This window comes from Echiichthys vipera (genome assembly GCF_963691815.1).
Source record: "Echiichthys vipera genome assembly, chromosome: 7".
In the NCBI taxonomy this organism is placed as follows: domain Eukaryota; kingdom Metazoa; phylum Chordata; class Actinopteri; order Perciformes; family Trachinidae; genus Echiichthys; species Echiichthys vipera.
Genome location: NC_139832.1, coordinates 28,961,644 through 28,988,853, shown reverse-complemented (window position 1 = coordinate 28,988,853; position 27,210 = coordinate 28,961,644). Strand labels below are relative to the sequence as shown.

General features: G+C 41.0%; 1 protein-coding gene across 1 annotated transcript in view; it reads left to right on the top strand.

Moving 5' to 3' along the window:
• necab2 (N-terminal EF-hand calcium binding protein 2) overlaps positions 1-18,938 on the top strand; it is a gene marked incomplete at its 5' end in the record, with an annotated part of 194,659 nt that extends 175,721 nt beyond the window's left edge. Inside the window, 4 exons of the mRNA XM_083916290.1 lie at positions 7,122-7,234; positions 15,659-15,736; positions 16,573-16,664; positions 18,788-18,938. Of these exons, the coding sequence (XP_083772416.1) occupies positions 7,122-7,234; positions 15,659-15,736; positions 16,573-16,664; positions 18,788-18,816 (312 nt within the window). The 3' untranslated portion in view covers positions 18,817-18,938. The remainder of the gene's footprint in view (positions 1-7,121; positions 7,235-15,658; positions 15,737-16,572; positions 16,665-18,787) is intronic.
• Between the last annotated feature and the right edge of the window lie 8,272 nt (positions 18,939-27,210).

Here is a 27,210-nt window from a genome sequence, read left to right as displayed (position 1 = left end):
GTGTTCGCTATCATCCAAGTTTGTGATTTAAACTCTTTAAAATAGTTTAAAGACTGTAAGTAACCAATGTTCTGAGCGTTGTGGGTTAGCTGTATATAAACTACTCCTATAGGTGGAAACAACAGCCTTCTGGATCAGTTACCACCTAAAATCCGAGGGGGTGCATTTCACGGCAGGGGTGCTGAATACGGCACAACACCGGCGCTCTTGCTCTGTAGCGGGGTTTGCCAGCGGGGTTATTAGGTATTCCATAAGAGAATACCTTTGTCACCTAGTACCATACCAAGATGTTAATCATCTGATACCTTGTTTGATGAGTACACATGAGTACAATCAAGTGCTCCAACCACAATTTTTTTTTTAATTCGTTTTAAGAATCCGTTTTGATCTGTTCTTAATATGTGACTGCTTATGCTTAATGACAGCTGAGGTTTGTTAATTATTTTCAGCCAGATTTTGCTGTGCTGCACCGCAAATACACAGGCTAAAATTTGCGTACACGATCTCAGACCAGGCGTGATATTTGATCGTAGCCGCCGCTCATGTCCAAATTGATAAATGCCGAAGTTTGCCAGGAAATGGTCGTACGCACGTTTTTCTGCCGTACGTTCGATAAATGAGGGCCACTGTCTTTTGCTGGCAGAAAGGTACTGGGTGCTGGGGAGCACTTAATCCCAGTGCCTTGTATAACTGCCAGTGGGTCTTGTTTGTACAACAACAACACCAGTGTTAGCTAGGTGGTTATAGCTAACAACAAATACACAAAAATAAAATACAACACTGACCAGCAACATTCTGTGTCAGGTCAATCTGCTTCCACAAATGGGCTTTTCTGTCTTTGTTGTGATAGTTTCCTGAACAGGAGCACTGGTGATAACACTAGCGCTTTTCTGTGTGGTTTATGTGGTTTGCCTGTTTGTCAGTTTATCTACTTCAATATGAAAATATGAGCTGTAAAAAAAAAAGGTAATGTGGCCTGTTACCTTCTTGGATGTACCTCTGATGCCTTTTTCGGCAAATACACTCATCAAATAAGCCATCGAGACAATTTTTTTTCATGTTACAACTATTAACGGAGATATTCTGGGAAGTCAGGATACTCTTTTAATAAACTTTGGGTTCACTAACTACATTGTTGGTGCTTTGTTTTCTGTGTAAGGACCCTTCTCATGCTGCTGCAGAGGTTTGCTGTTATTTTGAGCAGTATTAGTGGTAAAAAAAAAGACGTTTGAATGCCTTCACCGTACTGCCCCGAGCTAATCACTGTTAGCCATGTCCGGCTGTTAGCGTCTGTTAGCGACTAATGTTGTAATGGAGTGTTGTAAATATCTCCGTCAATAGTTTTAATGAAAAAAATGGTCTCGATGGCTTATTTGATAAATGGATTTGCCGAAAAAGACCCTGGGATGATTTTTTGCGCCAGAGTTTCACTTTAAGACGGAGAGTGCGGTTCACACAGAGCAGGAGAGTTAGAGGCTCCTGATTTATCACCTCTACAGGGCCACAGTGACAGAAGGGAGCCGATGTAATCGTACTGATCTGGTCAGGGAGGCAGGATGGTTAATGGAGTGGTGGTGATTAGATTAGCAGAGGCTACTGGGCAATGTAGTGTTTCTAATTGAGTTGGTGGGATGTCTGTGTATTGTGTGTGTGTGTTCATGTCTTAAGGAAGTCTGTGCAGCGATCTATCACTTTTATTGGTGATTCACACACACACCCCTCCCCCATGCAATCATTGCCTAATAAATCACATACACACGCATGTAACATGTATCACTACGAACCAGGTGTTACTTCTTGCAGCTTAATGTTGCAGTTATGGTGTTGCCTCATGACACCAATTTAAGTTAATGGTAGCACACAAACAGTGATGATAAGAGATAAACACTCATTAAATGCCAGTAAAACAGACAATCAAAGTGACAGAGGCACACTTATGCCAAAAGTGGATGCAGATGTGTTGAACTTGTGTACAAGCTGCAAGAGCTGTAAGTAAAATCTGCCAAATTTAGAGAGCTCTTATATTTGGGTATTTTACAAAACTATCTTAAAGATTATTAAGAAATATTCTCAGGGACAAGTAACAGATTAAAACAGTACCAGACAGTAGTGGGATAACAGCAGCCAGCAGGGGTAACCAACAGGGTAACCAGAGAGAGAGAGAGAGAGCATACATACCCTACAGATAAATAGGATTTAATCACATCTGTATTCTAGAGGAGACCCAAAATCTAGCCAGAGAGATAGAAGAACAGGGAGAAGAATGGGAGCACGGAGTTGAAAAGAGGATTAGTGTTTGATAGAAAATAGTGTTGCATGGAGTATGAAGGGCCCTCATGTGAGGCGGAGGGCCCACAATGATACTAGAGCTTTGTCAGCGCTGGAGCATAGTCTGGCAGCATGAGTTAACGTTCTAGTAAAGCCCCCACCACTGCGATTTCCTGACTGAACCATTAAGGAAGTGCCAGTTTGTCTAGTGGCCACTAGGGGCAGCTTTCATAATAGAGCAATTTCTCATTGAGCTCCATGTTAAACAGGCTGTTTTTTAAAGCATGAACCTATTTAAGGCGTGGAACAAAAAAACATTCTAGTCCGTATATTAAGGTCATATCGCCTGAGGGGATTTATTTTGTACCAGGCTAGTTTTTATTCTATTGGAGGTTAAATGTTAATGAATAATTAGTGGCGCTGCCTCTTGAGTGACAGTTAGCCACTGGCCCTCACTTCTCCTCGGATGCTTGTTGTCAGGTTTAGCATGCTAACTCCGTCATCTTGACCTCGACTGCAGTTATTCGTGTTGTGGTGTTTTCATAAGTGATGAAATGGTTTGCTCTTCGATCAACTGTAAAAAAAAGGTGGTTTAGGAACACAACGTGTTAACGTTAGCTCTGTTATGTTAATTAAATAGCTGCACTTGCACCATGACTTGCAATATAACGTTAGCCCACTATCGATGACACATACACTAGATGCTAATCTGGAGCAGCGGGAGGATTTGGGCCCTGAGGGTCGGTGTTTTATAGTCTATGGGAATGATACTGTGTTGAATATCAGTTTAAATCATAGATCATAACGCTGGCTGCCTGCACTTGACTCCCCGAACCGATATGTTCTCTACTAGAGACACGGGAGTGCCTGCACTTGACTCTCATGTTCCCGGCTAGAGACCTCCCGTGGAGCAGGCTTTTTTTACCCTCTAAAAAAGCCTGCTCCATCCTGTTCCCCTTTCAAAATAAAAAAAATTACTTTCGTTCCCTCCTGGTCCTGGAAAACAATCTCAGCAATTGACTCCCACTCCTGGTATCTAGTAGCATGTCCTGTTAGCCTAGCTCCCGGGCGGTGGTTTTAATGTGGCTAATCTAGTGTACATCAGCCAGATGGACGTATCTCCCTCCCCCCAATGTCATATCAATGCCCTTTTTTGGTAAGAGGAAATGAGGTGGAGTCATATTCTGAGAAGATGTTGACGCCCAGAGGTAAGTGCGATTGGATCAAGTTGAGAGAAAGGACCTTGACATAGACGCTACGTCCATTTTTATACAGATCTACTACAGTATAGGAGGAAAAAATCAATGTGGCTTGTTTGTATTTCTTTAAACCATTTACAACCATCTTAAACAATGCCAAACTCTGGTTGGGGCAGACAGTGCCCTTGCAAAATGGATAAGGGAGAGAGGGGGAGGGGAGGAGAATGAGAGACACATAGGATGTCCCATTTAAATATTTAAGGCGCCTTAAATGCAACTAAGACATTTCAAAACATTAAAAAACAGTTATTAGTGATTCATTTTGTTGATAACTTTAGTTCTTACGCAGCTTGCATGCCATGTGGAGTTCTGCAGGGCTCACTTCTGGGCCCCATTGTATTCAATTTATATGTTATACCCCTTGGCCATGATATAAGTCACTTCAACGCTTATTTGTCCTATATCGTCGTTATGCAGATCACACCCAGTCACATTCAGATTTAAGAATTGAATAAAAAACTGTCTGGATCGCCTTCCCAACTGAATACTGATAAGACCGGAAAACAAAGTATACTAGTATAGTTATAGTATAGTATATAGTATTTCTTGTTGCCTAGACTACTGCAGTCCATTGTTTATTTGTCTTAATGATGCAGCGGTTGCCTGTCTACAAATGGTGCAGGTTGTAACAGCAAGACTTCTAACAAACACCAGAATTAGAGAACATATCTCTCCGGTCCAACTGGCGTTACATTGGCTCCATATTAATTTAAGACTTAAATTTTTACTCTTAAATTCACCATAGTTTGTCTTCACTTTACATTTCAGATCTTTAAACCCTTATTCCTAACCAAGCCCCCTTAAAAAACTGTCAGTGAAGACGAAGACAAGAGAATGTAGGTGTAGGTGTAATAAAGTGAATTATAACGTACAAACATCAACTGCAGGAAAGCACTGGACATTATAAATTTATATCCAACAGAATGAGATTATCTGAGGGTAGATTTCTTTTGTGTGTGTGTGTGTGTGTGTGTGTATCTGTGTGTGTGTGTGTGTGTGTGTGTGTGTGTGTGTGTGTGTGTGTGTGTGTGTGTGTGTGTGCGTGTGCGTGTGCGTGTGCGTGTGCGTGTGTGTGTGTGTGTGTGTGTGATATGTGAGTGTGTATGTATGTGTATTGTGAAGTCTCAGTGAGACTGCTGGAGTTATCTAGGTCATAGTGAGCTACAGCAACAATGACACATAAAAAGCTGAAGATATCAGATAACTTTAACTGCTAAAAACAAATGCAGCAGCACTTCTTTGGTTTGTCTTGTTATAAGTGCAATTTAATATATAATTGCAAACAGTCATCCAGGCTCTAATTGTACATCTCTACCTCAACCACTTCCACATATACACACACAGAGGCATGCAGATACACATACCTTTCACACAATGAAGCTTCTGTCTGGAAAGGGAGCTAGTGTACTGTACAGGAACAGAGACATCTTGCAACCAAAGCTCTGACTATCTCTCTCTGACACACGCAAACACATAAAGGTCACTGGAGATGTAACAGTTGTCTTATCTCAATCGTCTTCCCCAGGAAGCGTCCATCAAAACATTGCCATGGGCATTGTGAGATTAGGAACATTTTGCTTTCACCTGCAGGAGACGGGGACAGTGGAAGGGCTCTGCTTTGTGCCCCCCCACTGCAATCCAGCATCAGAGTAACTGTGTGTAGCTGTAGGGGATGCATAGCACTTACACCACAGATGAGTAAAGGATTTGCAGTTGTATCGCAATGCCCCGGTAGCTGCAGATGCTATCATAAAGCTGCTGTAGTACCTAGATAACAACAGAAAGTAATCTTCACATGTAACTAAAACACTGCAGCACGGAGGATTTCAAAGTGTGAGACGGGCTTCCCCAGAAGGGCTCCACACTGTTTCCATGGAGGCTCAGTGAGTGAAAGTGAAAACATATCACATTGGTTATTAAAAGAAGATCACATAGAAGAGCATAATGTGTGTGAATTGGTTAAAGAAATGGGTCAAAGAAATTCCCCAGAGTAAAAACTAATAAATGCCTTAGGACAGACCTTTAAATATTGGAATCCGATAACATAATCATCAATCAATAACTGATAGCTATATGCTAATGTAGCGGATAATATTTACCATGTTCACAACCTTACTGTTGCGTGTATTAGAGTTATACTCCGTAAGATTTTCATCTATTTAATTGCCTTCTAAGTGACTATCACAGAGTGAGTTAAAACAATGGTGATTGATCACATGACCCACTAATGACACAGTTGTTGCCTTTTTGCTGAGTATTCCAATCTGTGTGTCTGTGCGGCCCAGAACGTCACTAACAGTTATGCTGCATTCACTGGTAATCAGAAATCAGGAACTTCCAACTTTTGAGTCAGGCTTTTAGTAAGGGCAGAAGTGTAACAGGAACATGTGTGTGTGTGTGTGTGTGTATGGATTTAAGAGGGTATCATATAGGGGACGGACTGGAAGTTAAAAGGTGAATGTGTTTCAATACAGTTCACAAAAGAGCAAAAAATGATTAAATAGTCAATTTTTACAAGAAATACCCTGCTAATGTGCTGTGGGTTCGGACTATTTTGGCCCACCATTAACATTACAGTTTAAGGTTATAAAGCAGCTTTGCTTAACAACTACATTACTTCAACATAGCAATCCTAGAATAGCTTTTTTTAATCCTTCTGATAGGCCAACATGGCTTCAGTATTAGGTAAATATTGTTATTTGTTGGTTTAGAATGCTCTTCAAGGCACTACTACTGCATTTTTATTTTGATTCAAATTCAAAAAAGATTAATTTCAGACATAATATATGACTCAACACAAGAGAATAGCAGCAGAAAAACAGATAAAAACATAAATAAATAAATATACACCTCCAGAAGGTAAAAGTAACAAACATCCATTAGTCAACATTGTTACAAATCTGACTGCTGCAGGAATGAAGTCAGAACGGTCGCAAACTGATGGTTGTTTGGATGGAGATTTTCTGTAAACAAAGACTTTTGTAGAATGAAAGAAGGTCACAGAGCAGAACTTTTTCACACCAGTAGGCCGACTGGTGCGTAGGAGAGGACCACGGGTCGACCGTTTACAGCAGTGGTGCCCAACCCTAATCCTGGAGAGCTACTGCCCTGCATTTTTTAGGTTTCTCCCTGCTCTAACACACCTGATTTGAATGGATTTCAAACCTGTGACAAGCTTCAGCTGCTTGATAACAAGCACATCATTTGAATCAGATGTGTTAAGGCAGGGAGAAACCTAAAACAGGGCAGGGTTGGGCAGCCCTCGTGTACAGGTATACATCTGTACGCGTGGACAACCAAAGCATGTCTTACATTGACGTTTTTATGTGTAGGCAACTCAAAGCACTTGGTTATATTTAAAGAAAGATTGTGGTGCAGGGAAAATTATTTTTGTATCGAAAAAGACGACGCTGACACTGAGAAATGTCAATAAAGACAGAGAGTAAATTCAAAAGTCAAGTAAAGCTTGCCTTGTACTGAACCTTATACTTGTTTGCATTCATATCTGTCTGCTTGTTATAAACACAATGGCTTACACTAATATTATAAAAATATAAGCACACAACTGACCCCCATCTCTCTCTTTCATTGCAGTCCTTGCTGCTCATTCGTCAGGAGATGGTGGTTTCCCAGAAGAAGCTCGGCGACTTTTGTGAGGCTCTGAAGCAGTACCTGAAGAATGTCTCCACTCAGAGAGACTGCTTTCAGTAAGTCATTATTGCTCCACTTTTTCACAACCATAACCCTAATCTCTTTTAATATTGAATGTGCTCTATTTTCAGTGTCAGGACCTCACGGTTTTTCTCACTTTATGAAGTACTATCTCAAATATTCCCATCTCTGGTCATTGATTGTGTCAGTATTCTTTGGTGGCACACACGCACACGCACACACACACACACACACACACACACACACACACACACACACACACACACACACACACACACACACACACACACACACACACACACACACACACATTTAACCTCTTCAGAGAAGCTTTGAGTGGGTATTTTATCATTATCTTTCCAAAATCTAAAAAATAAATTGACTGTTGCTGGAACTCTGAGGTGGTTTGGATCAGTGGGATACTAAAATTGTGTTGCATACCTGAATGTGTATAGTATTGTAGCTGTAACAGTCTGATAAATCCTACACACGTGTGTATTTTAAACCTGCTGTGCCTTCCACTCGGATACTCAGGGTGCTGCGAAATAGTCTATTATTCAGAGAGATTTCCCAAATCCCAGACTCAATATGCTGTATGCACAGTCCAGGGTCATTGTGCATTTGCCCTTGGCAAGACTTCAAGGTTCTGGCTTTGCTGAATTTCTTTTGTATCACAGTTTCTCCCACTAGTTACTGCCGTCTGTACTTGAAGGGTCTGCAGGAGGGGGCAGAGACAAAGGTATGAGGCTTGACCACTCCGTATAGCACAGAATGTATTAACGCATCCCCATATTCAATACTTATAGAGTCATTTAGGACAAACACCTTATTATGTGTATGTTAAAGGTTGAATATGGAGAATGAACAGAACACCCCCATCTACTGTCTCAAGATTGTAGTCGCAACAATAAAAAATAATTCCAGCAGTTGGGTTGCCATGTTTGTTTCCCAGTAGCCTACAGGAGACCGGAGTCTGTTTGGGCCTGTTTGAACCCGTCCCCTCCGGCAAATCGCACCATAAAAACAAGTATTGCGGAGGAGTTTGACTGACTGTTAGCGTTAGCCGTTAGCGTTAGCCATTACAGCTAATTAAAGATGAAAGTGATCAAGGAGAACAGTAGCTATTTGGGCATGCGTTTTAATGGCGTTTATCTCCTTTCTCTCAGTCCATGGAGTGAATGCTTGACCTATACTGACTCTGGTTTTTGCCCGTCTCCGCTCACCCTGCTGGGACAAATAAGCAGCTGCAGGATTGGCAAACTCCATTTCACCCAGTGCCAGCCTACAGTAGCTGCACCCAGCAACAGACAATCCTGGCAACCAGCAACGCTATTGACTGCTACCATGGAAACAGAACGTGACAGAAAGTCATTGTCAAACTTAACTTAATATATTTTTTATGGAAAAGCAATACTTTCATTCTGTACCCCTCAAAACGCCCCGTGGGTGTATTATTTTTATTTTTTAATTATAGCTTTTAATGAAGATTCTACATAGTGAAGCTTTAACTGATTTTTACCTGACCTCACTTAAGGCTAACGTGTTAGTAAAGCTGATTAGCCGGATGACTTGTAGGTGAAAAACAGATGCATCACTTTTATTAGGCGTATACTGAGACAGTTTGTTGGATATCTTAGCTAACTAAGAGGAGAACTAACGTATCGGCATTCGCCACCCCGTATAGATCTGCAGAAGTACCTTACTACGTACTGTATATTGACACAGGGGCTATCTTTCCACAACTGTGGCACCCATGTAAGTGATAGAAAAAATATGTTACTATGTTGTAACTAAATATGTTATGTTACCACATGTCAGAGGGAATTCTCCTGTAGCTTCTCACAGGCATTCTCTGACAAGGGGAGACAACGCTTCCTATCTATGTCATGGTCACGGTGTTAGTTCATGACCATCCACACGACTGGCTGCTTAGTTAGCAAATAGCTGTTTCTGCCCCCCATGTACTTGCAGCCTGATAAGATGAATTTTCGTGTGACATGAACACAGTTCTCATGTGATCTCGTGTTGCAAGAATTTTGCTGCTGTGCCAAGTAAGCACTTAAGCCCCAAGGCCAGCAGACAGCAGTATAGATGATAGACAAAGAACTGGTTGAGAATTAATTATTTTTAAACAACCCTGCTGCAAGCAATGCACAAGCACCAAACCACAGTTTCTTCTTTTTTCCCTCTTCTACCCCGCCCCAGACTTCTGTAGCCTTTTTTGGGCCAATTTAAACTTTTGTGGGCAGTGTCAGGCTTCAGGGCAGGCAGGCACAAACCACTGGGAGACGGAGGATGAAAATGATGCAGCATAATTAATTTTAAAATTTAGAGCAATTATGTATATATATGGTGCCTATTGTAGATGGGCTTCATCGTTATTCAACATTATAATTGATAATGATGGCCCCTTAAAGTGTAAGTCCGGCGTAAAATCATCCCATGGTCTTTTTCGGCACTTACATACATGAAATAAGCCATCAAGACAGTTTTTTAGTATGAACTATTGAGGGAGAAATTCGGTAGAGTCGCTAACAGCCGGACGTGGCTAACACTGATTAGCTCGGGGCAGTACGGTGAAGGCATTAAAACGTCTTTTTTAACCACTAATACTGTTCAAAATAACAGCAAACCTCTGCAGCAGCATGTGAAGAGTCCCTACACAGAAAACAAAGCACCAACAACGTAGTTAGTGAACCCAGAGTTTATTAAGAGTGTTTTAAAGACTTACCTACTGGCCCCTGTACCAGCTCCTCTCATAGTAAAGTCCATTCAAGTGGATTACCAAAAGCAATCCAAAAGGAAGGAGCAGATAGATGATTTATTCCAGCAAAACACGTAAACTCTGTGGTTTGTGGCAGTTTGGTGAAATATAAGTTAGCCATTTTAATGCCCTCACCCTACTGCCCTAAGCTAATAAGTGTTAGCCACGTCTGGCTGTAAGTGACTGTTAGTGACTCTCCAGGATTTCTCCGTTAATAGTTTATACACGAAAAAACTGTCTCTGTGGCTTATTTTATTAGTGTAATTGCCAAAAAAGACCATGGGATGATTTTACTCGGGAATCTAACTTTAAGACAATGAACCCAGGAAACAGTATACCTGCAAAATATATGCATGTATATTTGCATTTCCTATTCCATTTTTTGGTTAACATGATGTTGAAACGCGGCACAGTGGTGTGGTGGTTAGCACTGTCGCCTCACAGCAAGAGGGTGAAAAATACTGTTTTGCTCAGTATGTGGAGAGTGTGGGCATACAGTACCTTACTGTTGAATTTAGATACTACATTTTAAAATCAGTTACTTTGTCATCCATCCATCCATCTATGGTTAGACAAAAAATTCTGTAATTCACAAATGATCAAGGATTTTCAAGGTCTGGTTCCTAACAGTTAAAAAGTGTTACTTCAGTAAGTCACAGTCACACCCACTTCACACTCCATGAGCCAAACATTCAGCTGAGGTCAATAAAAGGCACACACACACACACACACACGTACACACACGCCCTGCAGATGTAACTCCGGTTATTTTGGTGATGCTGTTTGTTTTTAGCATCAGCATTTCTACTGGTTTGTTGGTTCGTGTGTTGTCTAACTTTATCAGTAAATGTGGGGGCAGCACGATGCTTCTAGGTAGTTGAAGTAAATAACGTATGAGGGAGAGGAGGCTTTGTTGATAGGCCTGCTCATTACTCTTGAATACATGTTTCTCTCCTGCGTGCTGTCTCGTTCTTTCTCTCTTTTATGTCACTCCGTGTCTTTCCTTCTCTCTCTCCTCATTTCCTCATTTAATCTTGTACAAACTAACTGAAACACATACAGTTAATCTGGCCTCTGCCGCATCGCTCATTATCTTTATGGGTGAATGTGTGATTACAGGCACAAACACTTAATCCTCCTGATGTAATTTCCTTTAAAGTCCTTTTCACAGGTATCAGAGAGCAGCTGCCTGTCCCCCCAGTGCCCTCCTCAGGTTCAGAGAAGAACTACTTTTCAGACTGCATTTGCAATGCAAAGTCCAGTTTCACATTACATAGAATACAAGAAAAGTATTCCAAAGTATGCACTGAAGTTTGCATAAACAGAACATTTACCTTATCAATTAGTTTTAAATTATGGAGGCATGTGTTCAATATAAGATTAGTTAGAAATGCTATAAAATACCACTAACAATATGAATAAACTGTTCAAAAATTAAACAAATACATTGTGAAATATTTTGAGAAACCATTAAAACTCTTTAAAATACATTTTTTATAATGACATGTTATTTCATTTTTTTTTTTTTATTGTAGTATTGAGTTTCATTAATAGGATAAAATAATTTCAACATCTGGCTCCTTAATGTGTAAGGACTCTCCTCATGCTGCTGCAGAGGTTTGCTGTTATTTTGAGCAGCATTAGTGGTTGAAAAAGACATTTTAATGCCTCCACCGTGCTGCCCCGAGCTATTTAGCGACTGTTAGCGACTCACCAGGATTTCTCCGTTAAAAGTTGTCACACCAAAAAAATTGTCTCAATTGCTTATTTGACGAGTGTATTTGCTGAAAAAGATACACTCGTCAAATTTTACTCCGTAATTTCACGTTAAGGTCTGCTAAGGTGAACATTGTGTAAATAGATAAGTCATTAATTTATATTTTATTTTTCTGACATTACATATTTACGCAGCTAACAGTCGTTTTACAAAATGTGTTATTTGAGGCCCCTTGTCGGCAAATGCCTTTTTTAGACACATTCAAGCTTCAAAATGCACGATTGGTGTATTGACTTTCTCCTAAAACAAAACATTAAAATCTCTTAAACCCGTGTTAACCACAGACCTTCTCTAAGGTATCTAACTAAGAGCTAAGTCAGACACCCATTTACTTCAAGATGAAGGAACCGGGAGTGCAAAAATGCTAACTCACTTCTGTAAGTGTAGAGCAGTGCATCCCTGGCACAGAGCTGTGCACACTGAATAAGAGGAGAAGAAAAATGAAAACCCTTTGGGCTGAAGGAACAGGACTGTATCAGCAGATGGACTTAATCCATGGCCAATCACATCCGCTCTTATAATCCCTTCTCAAAGCAGCAAATAGCATAATGGGCTAAAGTCCTGGCTGGAGTTGCAAAGCACAAATGTAAATATATACAGCACTTTGAATTCATTTGTTTCCTTATGTTGAAAATGTAGTCCTGCAGACACAGACATTTGTTGGTTAAGACAATCATATCTGTACAGTTAAATATTTTCCTGTGGGTATAATCGTGTTAAGAGATTAGAAATGTTGCTTTCAGTTAGTCATGTGTGTACATTGTATGACCAACAGTAGTGCCACAACTGCAGAAAGTGTAGTCTCGACTGGACTTCCTAATCCTGCTGACATAACAGGAAATATTGCGTTGGTTATACCCTGAGATCTTTGATGCCTGCTTGGATCCATGTGCTTTCACCGTCTAGACTGTGGAGTAGTTTACCAATCTGCTGTGGAGAAAAACAGATGTTTTAACAATGTGAAAGAGGCAAAACAGTGATTTTAGAGAGGCTTTTGTTTGCTCTATGAAAATCGGGATGGAAATTGTGTTTGTGATAAGAGGTACCCCGAGCAGGCATAATGCAGTGCAATTTCATGCCAAAACAAGAACAAGAATGGCAGAGTTCCACCTGATCTGCATAATCACAACCTCAGCTGCTTCACTCCTGTCATTGAGATGCATTTAAAGCCACACAATTACCAAACGGGCTCAAATAATGGAACTGGGACAGATGAGAATGGGATCACAATGCTTTGGTGCCACTTTTACTGCCACTGAATCAGAGGCCTTTGGCTCTTGTCACTCCTTGTGTCTGAGGACATGGGCTTCATACCATAACTCATACATACAAATTCCTTCTTAAGTGGCTTGTATGCATTTGGAATGTTCTCTTAGGTATGACCATAATTTACACAATAGTGGTCCAGACCTGTCTTAGGAGTCATGTGCAGTTAGTCCGCTGTCATCCTAACCTCAATCTTTCACAAATGGGTTGTATATTTCATAACTCTGAAGCTATTTTGATTTTAAAAATGGTCATCTATCCTTTTTATTTATATTTGAGTAATATTTTTGTTTTACTTTTTATCCCAATTTAAATTGTAATTGGTCACATTTATAAATTGAAACATGAGATGGTTTTACATTCCATTACTATCAGACCTGTCAAGAGGAACATCCTCCGCTGCGATGCCTGATCACATTACCTCTACATGTTAACAGCAGGAAAATACTGTTGACTTTAAACCAGGTTTCTGTCGGTCAATGGTGCAATTGGTTTCTGCTGCCTCAAGATATAGCAATGCACCAACAAAGCGCCTGACCACTCCTCAAGACCAACACACCCACGGGTGCACAGATTGCAAGTATATTTGCTGCTTCCACTATGTGCATGCTGGGTGTGAATCCAGTAATGACAGTTGTGCACAGTTTTTGGCGAAAGTTAAAGCAGTTAGGCCAAAAATGTTAATTTTTAACAAATGGACTCCACAAATAAAAGAAACAAGTGGCTGGCAAGGCATGCAGGGGAACTCAACCGCCAGAAGACGCTCAGGCAACGAGGCAACTCAGGGCAAACTCAGGAACTCAGGCAACGAGGCAACTCAGGAACTCAGGCAACGAGGCAGCTCAGGGCAAACTCAGGAACTCAGGCAACGAGGCAACTCAGGAACTCAGGCAACGAGGCAACTCAGGAACTCAGGCAACGAGGCAACTCAGGAACTCAGGCAACGAGGCAACTCAGTTACGAAGAACTGAAAAGGCACACAAAGAAAAACATCAGCACTAGTTGGCAAGACTGCAGCAACAACTCACTAGGAGAGAAAGGTCAGCTCTACCAACGAGACGGAATTAGGTGTCAGGTGTATATATTGAGGTGATAATGATTGAATGGCTGCAGGTGTGCCTCGTCAGCCAAGCCCTGCAGAGGGGGAGGAACAAACAGGCAGGGCAAAAACACCAAGACACAGAACCCTCACACTTACGATCCATTTTTCTGCCACCTAAGGCCAAAATATTGTTGCTGACAAGCTGCAGATTTTTCCAGCACAGTGGACAGTGGTTCCACTTTACCCAGTGATGTCCAAATGAAGCTTGGTGAGGTATTAGTTGAGTGGGTTGACCCCACTAGATGGCACTCTGGATTTAAAGAAAAAGGGCTCAAGGAATAGCATTTCCCTTTCAGAGCGCCATCTAGTAGTCACAAAAGTAAAATTAAAAAAATGCTTCATGAAGCTTTATTTGGCCTCCCTGCAGTAACTTTACCCTTACATACTTTCCTGCATTGGGTTGTGAAAAATAGGGAGATTTCTTTCATCGGTGTATCTGCCCTTAGTGTAATTTTTCATTTCTTGCCTTGTTTTATAAACCTGATGAAGGAACCTTTCTTTGATATTCAATAAAGGATTTTTAAGGACAATGAAAAAAAATACATTTTAATTGTTGAAATGAGAACCAGAAGGTTAAATAATAAGGCGGTAAACTGCAATGCATTTAGTCTGCACTGTTTGCACTGACTGCCACCAGGTGTCACTTCATCCATCTCTGTCCTGTGTAGTCAAAACGCTGAACCAGAATCCAGAAACGGCCAACGGGTTCTTCTTCTTCTTCTTCTTCTTCTTCTTCTGCATTACTTACAGGGTTGCCAGATACTGTGACAAATATCCCCCACAAGCTTACTTGTTTCCTTCACTGTAATATCGGGACATTAGCAGGAGAAATTCCTGATTGAGAGCTAAGATAAGGTTAAAAATCGGGAGTGAATCAGGAGAGTTGGCAAGTGTGCCCTCACAGCCCTCTAGTGCAGCAGTTGCTTTGAAAACTGAGTGACGCACTATCAAGTAAACCTGCACAAGGAACCTCTGTGGATTATTTCCAGCACCTTGTTGAACCCATACTTTAACACATTAACGCCCTTCTTGGGACAATATGGAGCCCTTGTTCATTATAGCAAAATGTAGCTACCCTGTAGGGAGCCTTTTAGAATTGGTCAATAACATCCTACTCCCATTAGCACTGACCTGGTCACACATTGTTCCATTGTCTTATTGCAATATTCCCTTTTACACATGGGATGCAATCTTCAAGCCCTCATCACAATGTTATGTGCTGTGGCATCAATATTGTGAGGGATGATGAAACAATTCACCATCTTTTTTTCCTGAAACCAAAATATAATTTTGTGTGTTTCTTTTTCATTGCAATAATACGTCTTTAATGGGCCCCGGTCTGACATGTTTCATTCCTTTTCTATTCCTACCTCGTATCCTCCATCTTTCTTCTCTTTTACTCCTTCTTCCATCTTTCTCTTCTGTTTTGTCTAATCTATCTTTTCCATCACTTATGCAATCATCCATCCACTCACTAAAACTCTCACTTCCACACCACCTTCTCTCCTCTATTATCCTCTTGTTGCCTTTCTCCTCTGTCTATGCTCCAGTGTGACCGCGGTGCGTCTGCCGGACGGTTTATCCTTTGTCGTCTACGAGTTCTGGGACGGAGAGGAGGAGTGGAAGAGGTATGTTTTCAGTCACATATGGCTTTAAATACTTCACAGTAATAATATTTTCAATCTCAAGCCTAAACCCCCTGGCTAATATCTGTCACTCGAGCCAGTATTAAGAGCTTTTGGAATTTTCTGTGGTCGTTTATGAGTGGCTGTGCAAAAGCGTTAATGCCGCCAAAGTAGCAGTCCTGCTGTGACACTAAAAAACAACAGGGTGAATAAAATGTGTAAGTATTGAGAGAGGCCCATTGCTCTAAAATGTTTTATTGCTAATGCTGATCCGCATTATGAGTATTAAAAGTATTTACCGAGTGTGGACATTCATTCAGTTTCTGTAAAAGCCCGAGAGTCAGCAGGCTGGCTCCTCTGGAAGTTTTTTGGAGCTGAGCATGCCGTTCTTTTCCGCCATTCTTTTTATTGATTGGTGATTGCCAAATAAAGAGATCCCTCACTTTTCTTCCATTACTGTCATGAGCCTGTTGGAAAAATTCCTCCGTCCGCATTTAATTAGCATTCATGGGCCTTTCGCTGGCTCCAGAGTTGCTGAAGCACTTGAGTTGCATCAGGTACTCATGATTTAGTGATGGTGCTGGTGCTGGTGCTGGCCATGGGGAGAGGTTGCTGATGCAGCTGCCTGCTGATCTGAGATTCTGCTCCACCGCACACAGCATCCTACTGCCATTAATATTTCAACTCTTACAGTAAAGGCTGAGGGCCGTGCTAAGCGGTTTGAGGCCATGTGTGATTGCTGGCGTTTATGAGTGGCTGTGCAGATGCCTTCGCTCGTACACGTACATGTTATGTGGGTATGAGTCTGTGCTCTCTCTCACCCTCCCTTCTGATTCCAGGCACCTCCAGTCGACCCCCAACAAAACCTTTCAGCATGTCAAGGTGGATACACTGTGCCAGCCGGAGGCCGTGTCCTCCGTAGCCGTGCCAGGTGAGTGGTGAAACACTACAGAGGGAAACAATAGAAGGGGCTGTATTTTCAGCATCAGTCATCAGTGATTTTAAACATTGAGTTTACTTGTCATGAAGAATATGCCTATGAGAAAACCTCGTCAAATCTGAGTGATTCACACTAGAGGCTTTGCAAATAGTCAGGTGATGTGATGTTAGCGGCCATAGACTGTCAGCACTTCCTCCCACTGTAAAAGTGAGGCCAACATGTCCCGGATACGGGCGCCATGTTGAGATTCGCAGTAGAGATGGAAATGAAAGTTCAATGACTGCTTTCAATCATGATGTTTCACCCCATTTCATAGCATCAAATAACGAATTAAAACTACACTTATCAGAAAAATTCAAAACGTACTGCTAAATAACTAACTAAAATGACAGAAACCATCTTTGTGAAAAGATGATTGACGTATGCTTTTTTAATTATTATTAGCTTTGACCCAGGGTCTTTTATCTGAGCGCTCCGCCTTTTTTGTGCAGCCCCTTCGAGTGCTTCCAGTTACAAATCTTTTGAGGAAAGCACTGGTGTCATCGCAGGCGCTCCTGTTCAGGAAACTGTCACAGCAAAGACAGCCGGACACTTTGTTAGCTCGTTGTTAGCGTGTGTAGCCACCTAGCTAATGTAAATGCCCCTGGGCAGTGTTTCAAGGAACTGGGATGTAGCGTTCCCCAGCGCCCTGCAGCACCTTTCTGCCAGAAAAAACACTCTTTGGAGCCACGTCCTCACTGCAGCCAGCCACCAGGGGTGATCCAGATGTTTTGGCTAGTGATGCCTAAATGAAGCTTCGTGAATTATTAGTTGGTTTCAAGAAAAAAGCTAATAGAAAGGCAGTTCAGTGTGCTTTCTACTCTTTGTTGAACAGAGAGCGCCATCTGGTGGGCTCAGAACATAAAGAAAATGGTTCATGAAGCTTCATTTGGGCAACTTTTTATTCTACATAGAGAAGAGTAGGGTGAGTTATACAGTAATAGAGTTACAGGTAGATGGTGCTGAAAAAACAAATTCATCTTCAGGGGACTAACAACAAATCAAGTTATTAAACTAATGAGCTATCCAAGAACCCACTGTGGGCGCACTGTACATAACAGACAAGACCTAAAAGGCAACAAACAGCAACATATTCATCAAAATTGATGGTTCAATTCATTGATAATTTTTAATATTCCAATATTATCTAGTCTCTATTTTCTTTTTGTCTCATTAAGAAGAACAGCTTTTGTATTCAGTGATAAACATCTGTGGGTTCTGTCATAATTGCATAGTATTCAGGTGTGAATAATAACATCCAGGCAACATACTTTAATTGCAGATCATTTTTGGGGTTTGATTCATTTTTTAGTTTGTAAAATATCACAAAAAAGTGTTCCCAGAGCCCAAGGCGGTGTCTTAAAATGGCTCGTTTTGTCCGACAGACAGTCCCAGCCCAAAGATGTTCAATATTCTAAAAAAAACATCAAAGAGAGAAAATCAGAAAATCCTCCCACATGAGAAGCTGTGAACAGCAAATATTTGGCTTTTTTTTTTTTTTAAATATAAATGACTTAGCTTATTAACCACTTATCAAATTGCACGTGATAAATCATTAAACATTTCCGCAGTTAGAGTTATTTAGAGATGAACAGAAACTGAGGAAATGATGTCAAAATACACGACTCCGGAGCAGAAGTGAATGAAAACACCGTCTCCTTGTAACCCTGAGAAACTGATTAGTGTTCGTCAGTGAGGCTGGCTGTGTAATTACTCAAAGCTCAGAGGCATTCGGAACAATTAAAGCATTATTTAAAACGCCTGACACTGGCATGCATCCACGCTCTGAGGCCTCGGCTGTCAGTGACTTGAGGGGACGCCTGGCAGACTGCCATTCCTACTTTTTTCCCGTCTAACTTGCATTTCTCCTTCCCCAGCCATCTTCTCCCCCACTCTGACTTCTTTCTTTCTCTGCACGCCAAATTTATCCTCATCTCAATCTGTATATTCTCATTTCTTGCCTATCTTTCTGTGCGTATTCCCCTCGGGGCCTCATCTGATTATCAAATTCAATTTTCCTGTTGATCCCTCTAACCTCTTTCTCACCTTTCATCTCTCTCTGTGTGTGTCTGCAGCCGCCTGGTGCAGCGTGAACAGGGACTGAGCATGAAGATATTCAACTACACGCCACGACTCCTGGACACCCCCCTCCCCCCCGACACTAAAACCAACCCTCTCGTACCCCGTTTCACCCACTCTCATCCCCACAAACCCCTCCCCTCTCATCCCTCACATTCCTCAACTCTTTTTGTAAGTACATGTTTACACAGTGCAAATGAATGGTGTCAACTGCAGTGAAAATTGAACAAACAGTGCATTAGACGATGTGAGATTCCCAATGCGTTTGCATCTCACCGTAGTAGTTTGCTGGCTCATGTTGGATATTGGATAATGTCATGTTCATGTTTGAAGTAGCTTTGAGCCACTGTAAAGTGGGGTTTGTCATGTAGCAAGGACCCCGGCGTTGAGTTTTTCATGTAGCAGTTACTGTTTTTGGGGTAGTGCATTTGGGGATGTGACTGTTTTTCACTCCTGTTAGGGTTGACCGCAGGTAGCTTATTTAGTTAGCAATTACAGTAGCTGCTCATTTCGCACCATTGCATTCTCGTTTTGTTTTGTAACCGATGAAATGCTTTAGACGTTATTCTCACATCAGCCATTCTGAACTCACATCGACATGAGGAGTAATTGAGGACTATCTAAGGACCTTGCTGCAGGATTAGCTCGCAATCTCAGGAAAACTAGATGCTTGGATTTATCTCGAAGGTTAGCTAGCTTCCTAGCTAGCTGTCAAACCTACTTTGTGAGTCTCTACGTGACTGAGCTGGAGTTGTGTCAAAAAATATATACATTATGGTAAAACCAAGAAGGCCTCGGAGCAGTTTTAGAGTACATAATATATATCACATACTAGTTGTATGGTTGTAGTGTCTGCAATGATATGGATAAGTGCTAGCTAGAGCTAGCAAAAGGCAGTAAAATCACACATCTAGTGGCTCAATAACGAATAAACATTTATTCATACAATAATAATAATAATAATAATGATACAATATCCAAACATGCCACAGGTTTTTGGAAAATAAATAATACATTCTGAAGGTAAGAATGACTAAATAATGCAAGGAAGGCAGATATAACAAATGTGATTACCACTATAGGTTATAGTCCTCCTCCTACAGGTCGATCATGCTATCAGAGAACCAGGGTAACTGTTGTAACTTCGGGTTTTGATTGATTACTTTCATCTTTCAGACTCTTCAAATCCAATTGAAGTACATTGTGTACAGTGGCTGCTGTGGGAGTAATGTCTATGACAGTGGGAAGGGAAGGGTTTTAATGAGCAACACAACCCGAAGCCCTATAGAGGACTGAATCTGACAAAATCATTAAATCAAATCAAATCAAGTTAATATGCCAGAAAATGTATACACAAATGAATAAATACATGTCAAGATCAAAGGGAAATTAAACAGAAAAGTAAATGAAAAAATTACTACAATGGTAAATGAATAGAGAAGCAAAATAAAACAGAAATATCAATTGATGTAACACTTAATGCCTACATTTGTTTGTGGTACATTGAATGGAATATTGATTTATGCGTTGACTTTTTATTCCGTCAGGTTCACCCTTTCATAAAACCCGAGTCTCTGTGAAGTCAGATGACACACATGGTTCCATCAGATGGTGACATTACCTGTAGGTCATCCTTAATGATGAAACGATGTCATTCTTCACAGATATTCGGGGATGTGGATGATAGATGGTTGTGATTGACAGGCGCGTAGGGAAATATTCAGAGAGGTGGTGGTTTATATTTCTTCATGTCGCTTTTATTTCATGGAACACTTTGGGGTTGACCCTCTGAGCATGGACACCGGGTCATATAAGAGGTGAGATGAATAGATAGTTTTGCTGTCAAGGGATATTTAGACTTAGACAAGAGTCTGCTGCTACCTTGAGACAGAAGAGACATAGTAAAGACGTAAAGGCAGCACCTCACTGTTCTCCACGCAGCTAAAGTTGCTTTTCTTTCTGCCTTCAGTTTGTGTATTCCTGGTCTGAATTGGCGGTGGGTAGCTTATATTAGCTGTGTAAGTCTAGTAGAGATTGTACATATGAAAAATGTTGTTCTATTATGATTATATTTGTATTTATTGACATATTTTAGTGCTATGGTGCAAATTTATCCTCAGTGAAAGTGGCAGTGGCTTTCTAGGCGCTGTGGCTTCTCGTAACAGTCTGTTTGAATCCGAATACCTACCATCAGAAACTTCAGACCGATCAACCATCTGAATGACATTGAATATGAAGCCTTAAACATTACCACACGGTAGAGGAGCTTTTAGGGGTTTTCAAAAGATGACTTTTTTTCTTTTTTGGTGTGATGTAAACTCTCAGTAAGCGCTATTTCAGTGCGGACCTCTCGGCATCAGATTACGCCACACCACTTTTGTGTTGCATTGACATTATTATTCATACAAAGAAAGTTTTTACTTTTTCAGTTAACAACATATCACTGGGGAAAAAATGACTTTGAAATAGTCCTCACTGTACACCATATCACTCAGCATACTGTAGCTGATAGATCAACCACCTCAGCATCAGTGTCTCACACAATGATCATGTTTGTTCCCACTATAAACCCCAACTATAACTACAACTATATCCCCAACTATTAACAATACCTATGGCTCAACTGGAGGACTGGGTCTTGTCTCTCAAACCAGCTGAAAAAGACCCACATTTGGAAGCAACATACTCACAATATTGTACGATAGAGGTCAGGTTTTGCCGTAAAAGTGGCTCGTTGCATGACAAAAGGTCAGGGGTCAATCTTTGACTACTCTGCATACATTTTAACTTGGGTAGAATGAAACCTCAACGATAAGTACACATAAATGTGATCATGTGGCTACAAATCGGCTAAATTGGCAACCTTTCTTTCCTTCCTTCAGCCTAATTCATGCTGGAATACACTCTACATACTTCAATTAGTTAAAGGTTGAATATGTTGAATTTTTATTTGGGGTCTTTTTAAAAAAAAATAAAAAATAAACCCACAGGGCGTTTTGAGGGTTACAGAATGAAAGTCCTGCTTTTCCCTAAAAAAAAAACTTTTAGTCTTCATATTCAAAACATTTTTTGACGGGTTTGACATATTCATCCATATTCAACCTTTAAACAAACTGTCTTCTTGACCCACCTCTGTTGTCATCATCTGTTGATCTTTGACCCAAATCTTACCTGAAAAACATCCATTCACCGTGGGATGACCTGAGGTTGAGTTCAGGTCGAAATGTCCAGGCTCAATCCTCCAGACACCTCACCTAACCTCACCCCCACGAACACCACTGTAATACAATCAGACTCTCACTCAGAAAGCACAATGTACAAATGAGTGAATATTGTGACTTAAAGATACAGTATATTAGAGGTTATTGAGTAGGATGAGAGTACTTAAGATATATAGTATTACTGTTTATTGGGTTAAAGATGTATTGATGAAACTTCTTCTTTATAGCCCTATACTTTCAAAGGTGCCATCTTGCCATCCAGCTCACTGTTGAGTCTATTTTCTCTATTTCCTTATGTGAATGACAGCCAGTCTGTCATCTGTCTGTACTGTGGTAGCTGTGAGTGGGGATCCAGTTACACTCATACTAATATGATCTAACACTGCACTGGGCTGCATTGAGCAGAGCAGGACTATGTGGAATGTGGAAGTGTTGAATATTATTAGATATACCGTAACAGAAATATGTACAACAGTAGGCCTATAGAACAGGCATGCATAGGCGTTGCTGCTTTATCTGTGAAATCTCTCTACTAACATACTAATCTCTCAGCGAAAATCCGGCGTAAAATCATCCCATGGTCTTTTTCGACACTTGCACACATAACATAATGACATTTTTTTTCGTGTAACAGCTGCTAACAGCTGCTAACAGCTGGACGTGACTAACACTGATTAGCTCGGGGCAGCACGGTGAAGGCATTAAAACGTCTTTTTTAACCACTAATACTGCTCAAAATAACACCAAACCAAAACAGTTGTCACATGAAAAAAACTGTCTCGATGGCTTATTTGATATGTGCAAGTGGCAAAAAAGACCATGGGATGATTTTACGCTAGAGTTTCACTTTAAAGGCACCATGTGGAGTTTTTGACCACCAGTAGCAGCACTATGGAGCCATGTTTTCACACATGGGTCCCTGATTTGTTTGTGTGGTGCAGGCAACAGGATATACATCCGTGCCACTGTGTGCCGATCGACAGTAAGTAGCGCTAAAGTGCCAAGAAATGTCTTAATCCACCAAAAAAGGCAAAGTAGATGAAGGCTGCTAGCAAACATGGATGTAAACGATGCATGATTTGAAATAGTTTTAAAAAGTGGCTTTGCAAATGTGAAAGGAAATGCAGCCAGCATGTTAGAGCTCAAGGATACATGGGATGGGGCTGCTGTGTCATTTAGCACAGCTGCAGTTCACAATGGATCCAGCCCAAACTTGCAGGGCTTTTAAGACGCAGCTATCCATATACAGAGGCTAAAAGTCCTCGCTGCAGCCGCCCGGGTTCGACTCCGACTTGTGGCCTTTTGCTGTGTGTCACCCCCTCTCTCTCGCCCCCATTTCCTGTCAACATCCAGTCGTTCTATTCAAATAAAGGCATGAAAAGGCCAAAAAAATATCTTTGAGGGGAAAAAAAACGCAGTTACGATATCACACAGCATAATGATTTGTGTTATTATGTGACGTCTGTCACTTAGCTTATGTTAAATTACCAAGAATCAAAATGACATGCAGACTCTAAACTAAAAAAAAAATACATTATGAGATGTACTTCTATCCTAAATCCTGTCTCCTGTTCCCAGTAGCAGAAATCCATAATAATCTATTTTGTCTTAAATTACATCATAGTCGGTGACATCATCTCGTCCTGACTATATCCGTCTGCAGTTGGTGCAGAATGCTGCAGCAGAAACCACATCTCTGCATCCCTTGATCGATTACCCTGGCTCCCTAAAGAGTTCGGTTTATTCTGTTAAGTCCCTTTTAAAATCGCCCGTCGCTTCCGCTCATATCATTTCTGATCCTTCAACACCTTTCCGTTTTGCGCTGAGGCCACTGAGGTTTGGGATTTTGTTGGTTTTTTTTGTCTTGTGTGGGGTAAATAATTGACAGTGCTAAATTACAGATTGTCAAAGTTGCTTGGCTTTGATTCTTTTCAAGCTGGACATAATATAGATGTATTTAATATCGGACTCCCATTCATTGCTGCTTCTATGGCACCGTATTTGAACATAAAAAAAGATCAGGGCCCGTATTCACAAAACAACCTAAGGCTTAAAGAAGCTCCTAACTGATTTAGGAGTTAGGAGCATTACATTCTCAGTGTTCTGACCAATCGCAGAGCGGTTCAGGATCTATGTTACCGCATCCACCCCAGACACATCTGACCAATGAGTCAAGTGCTTTGTTTTCCCAAACCTTTATTGAGCCGAAGTGAAGCTACATTTCGGTTCACTTCAGCTCGTCATCGACTGAGTCAGACCAGATCAAATGAATAGGTGTGAAAGCAAACCAGACAAAAAAAAAATTCAGTTTTGCATCTGGTGCACTGCAGGGAAGTGGACTAGAAACAGCCTAACCGATGTGAACGCGCCTTCAGAGACCATGTGGTTTTGTTCCAGACAACACAGGTCTAAACCATCCTGAACCTGAAACTGCAGCTGGGCTAATGACGGAGCACCACTGAATGTTAACAGGACTTTGGTTTGTTTACAACAAAGCTCCACAGGGAACCTTTAATATTTCACTTCCATTACTTGCACTCCTGTGCCAAATCTGGTTTGTATTCAAGAAGGAGCTGCTGTATTCTGAATAGAAACATAAAGCCATATTTGCATGGAATGGTGTTTACACGGCAGTGACTTATAATGCTGATAGCCATAGTTTAAAGTACTCCAGTGCTCAGCTGAATGCAGCCCCCGCGCTCCAATCGAGGGTTTCTTTCTTGTACATTGTGCCCAGCTTGGTTGGGTTGTGTATATGAGGTAGATAAATGTAAGCAATGCCAATACGGTTTCCTATTGATACATTCCTGAACGTCCCTCAGACTGTGCAACCTGTTCTTTTCTATCCTCCTATTCCTCAGTGCAACCTGTGCTTCGTCATACAATGGAAGAGTTATGCCATTGAAATGTAGTAAAACAGGCCCTGATTGAATGTTTCCTGGCAGCATGAAAAGCTGAAGCAGCAGAGGGCATAGAATATGTGGAGATGGGCAGCCTCAGTCTGGATCTGTAGGGAAGCTGGTGGACAGGAAGCGTGTCACCAGGTTTACCTCATGATACCAAGCCAATCAGGAATTTGCCAAACCGATCAAGGCCGTAACTCTTCCCTTCTATGACTCTGTTCTTTTCTATCCTTCAACTGAGTGCATGTCAACTGAATGTCCAGTAACTTCTTTGCTGTAGTATTAGGCCATGCTACTGTACTCTTCAATGGGTTTTGTGCATTTCTTACCTTCTTTCTTTTTCTAGTATTCCTATGAAGGAGACAGAGACTAAAATCTATTATTATAATATATCTATATCTATATCTATATCTATAGATATAGATATATAACTACAAAAACAGCATACCAGAATGAACATTCACTTTTATGACAATGTTTAATGAAATATTAATTCTTAATGTATGTTTCAGTAAAACTGCTTTCTCTTAAGTGTAGAGACGCAGGGATGCAAGTATTATATTTGGTCTTTTAAGAATATCTTGTTGAAATTCTAGATGATGTAGAGTGATGCAATTCAATAAAACTATAAAAACTGAAAACTGTGCTCCTTGGCTTTGATGGGGAGTTTCTCTCGTGATATGAAGTCTAATCATCCTGCATGGCAATCATCGATACACAAATGTTAACTTAATGCTAAGAAGTAAGCTTTAGGGGCGGCCGGTGGCACAGCGGTTAGAGCAGTCGCCCCATGTAAAGATGCTGAAGGTCCTGCGGCCCTTTGCTGCATGTCTCCCCCTCTCTCACCTCATTTCCTGTCTGTCCTATATTATAAAGGCTTTAAAAACTGCCAAAACAGAAATAAGCTATAAACAATCCAGTTCACCTGATCTCAACCCAACAGGACTGGAACAGGACGTGATACACTCATTAAAGAGGCGGCTTATTCGTCATGGTTACGGCATTTCCCAAAGCCATACTAATTCTAAGCAGCTTTTGAATCTGTATTGTGTCCACATGGGAAAAGTGGTAAATTAAGTGTACTTACAGCAGACAGTATGCATGCTATGTTGGATACTTGAGTGTGTTGTACATTAGAACGATGTATTGTTAAAATAGAAAGGTCTACAAGAATGAGTCAGCAGAGATGTCTCTCAGCCATCAGGGGGAATTTATTGAATCAGAGGTTGACGATAGCCTTAAGCACACTTTCATCACAGAGTTCCAAGTGTCTCTTAACACAGCTCCCCCTCTTACACTGAGGTTTGTGTGTTGACAAGGTTTACACACTCTGGTTTCACAACACACACACATACGTTTATTATCATTAGTGTCTACTTTGTGTCCAGTCGTTATCAAACATGCCCAAATATAGTCCTATTATTCTCTAAACAGGTTGTGAGCTTATCAGGCCTATGGTTCCAGTTATTCACTTTCTCAGTCAGGTTTCTTCCACAGTTGCCGGTGTGCACTATTCTCCCAATATGTACTGAAGATTGTAAATGAAGCTGCTAACAGCTGTAACTAAACCAGTGGTGGAATTAGTTTTATTTAAGTTAAACTTGCAGCACCACTCTGTAAAAAGTCCTAAATTTAGTGTTTTCAGCAAAAAGAAAAAAAAATGTACTTGTGTGTATCAACAGTAAGTCTGCTTGTTGGGAATGGTCCCTTGTGAGTGTAATTATACAGTAGATACTGTATATTATTGCTGATGCATTAGCTTAGAATTATTGAGTTATGGCCAAAAAGGCAATGTCAGGTTGGTGACCTTGACCTTTGACCCCATAAAATCAAATCAGTTCATCCTTGAGTCTAGGAGGATGTTTGTGTCAGGTGAAGACAATCCCTCCAGAGGCTACTGAAACATCGTATTGGACGGAGAATCGGACAGACGTACAGACAACCCAAAAACATAATGCCGACGCAGCCGCTGGCGTGGAGGCCTGAAGTAATTTGTTCACAGTTTTGTTGACATCCAATGTGCATGTAGAATTTCCATAGTGTGAACTAATTATGTCGATTATTTTGTATGTGAACTGCTACAACAGCACGTTATGATGAGTGTAGAATCAGTATGTGATATGGCTTTGGGATACATTAACTCAGCTTCTGTCGCTTTGACAAAGACTCTTTCAAATCTGTCCCTTTGGACTCTCCTAGTGGGAGAACAGGACTAGGACTTTAGCAGCACTAAACAGCTAGAGTGTCCTTGTAAACAAGGGGCCTGTGGAACCAGCTGAGGGGGAAATGTAGCCA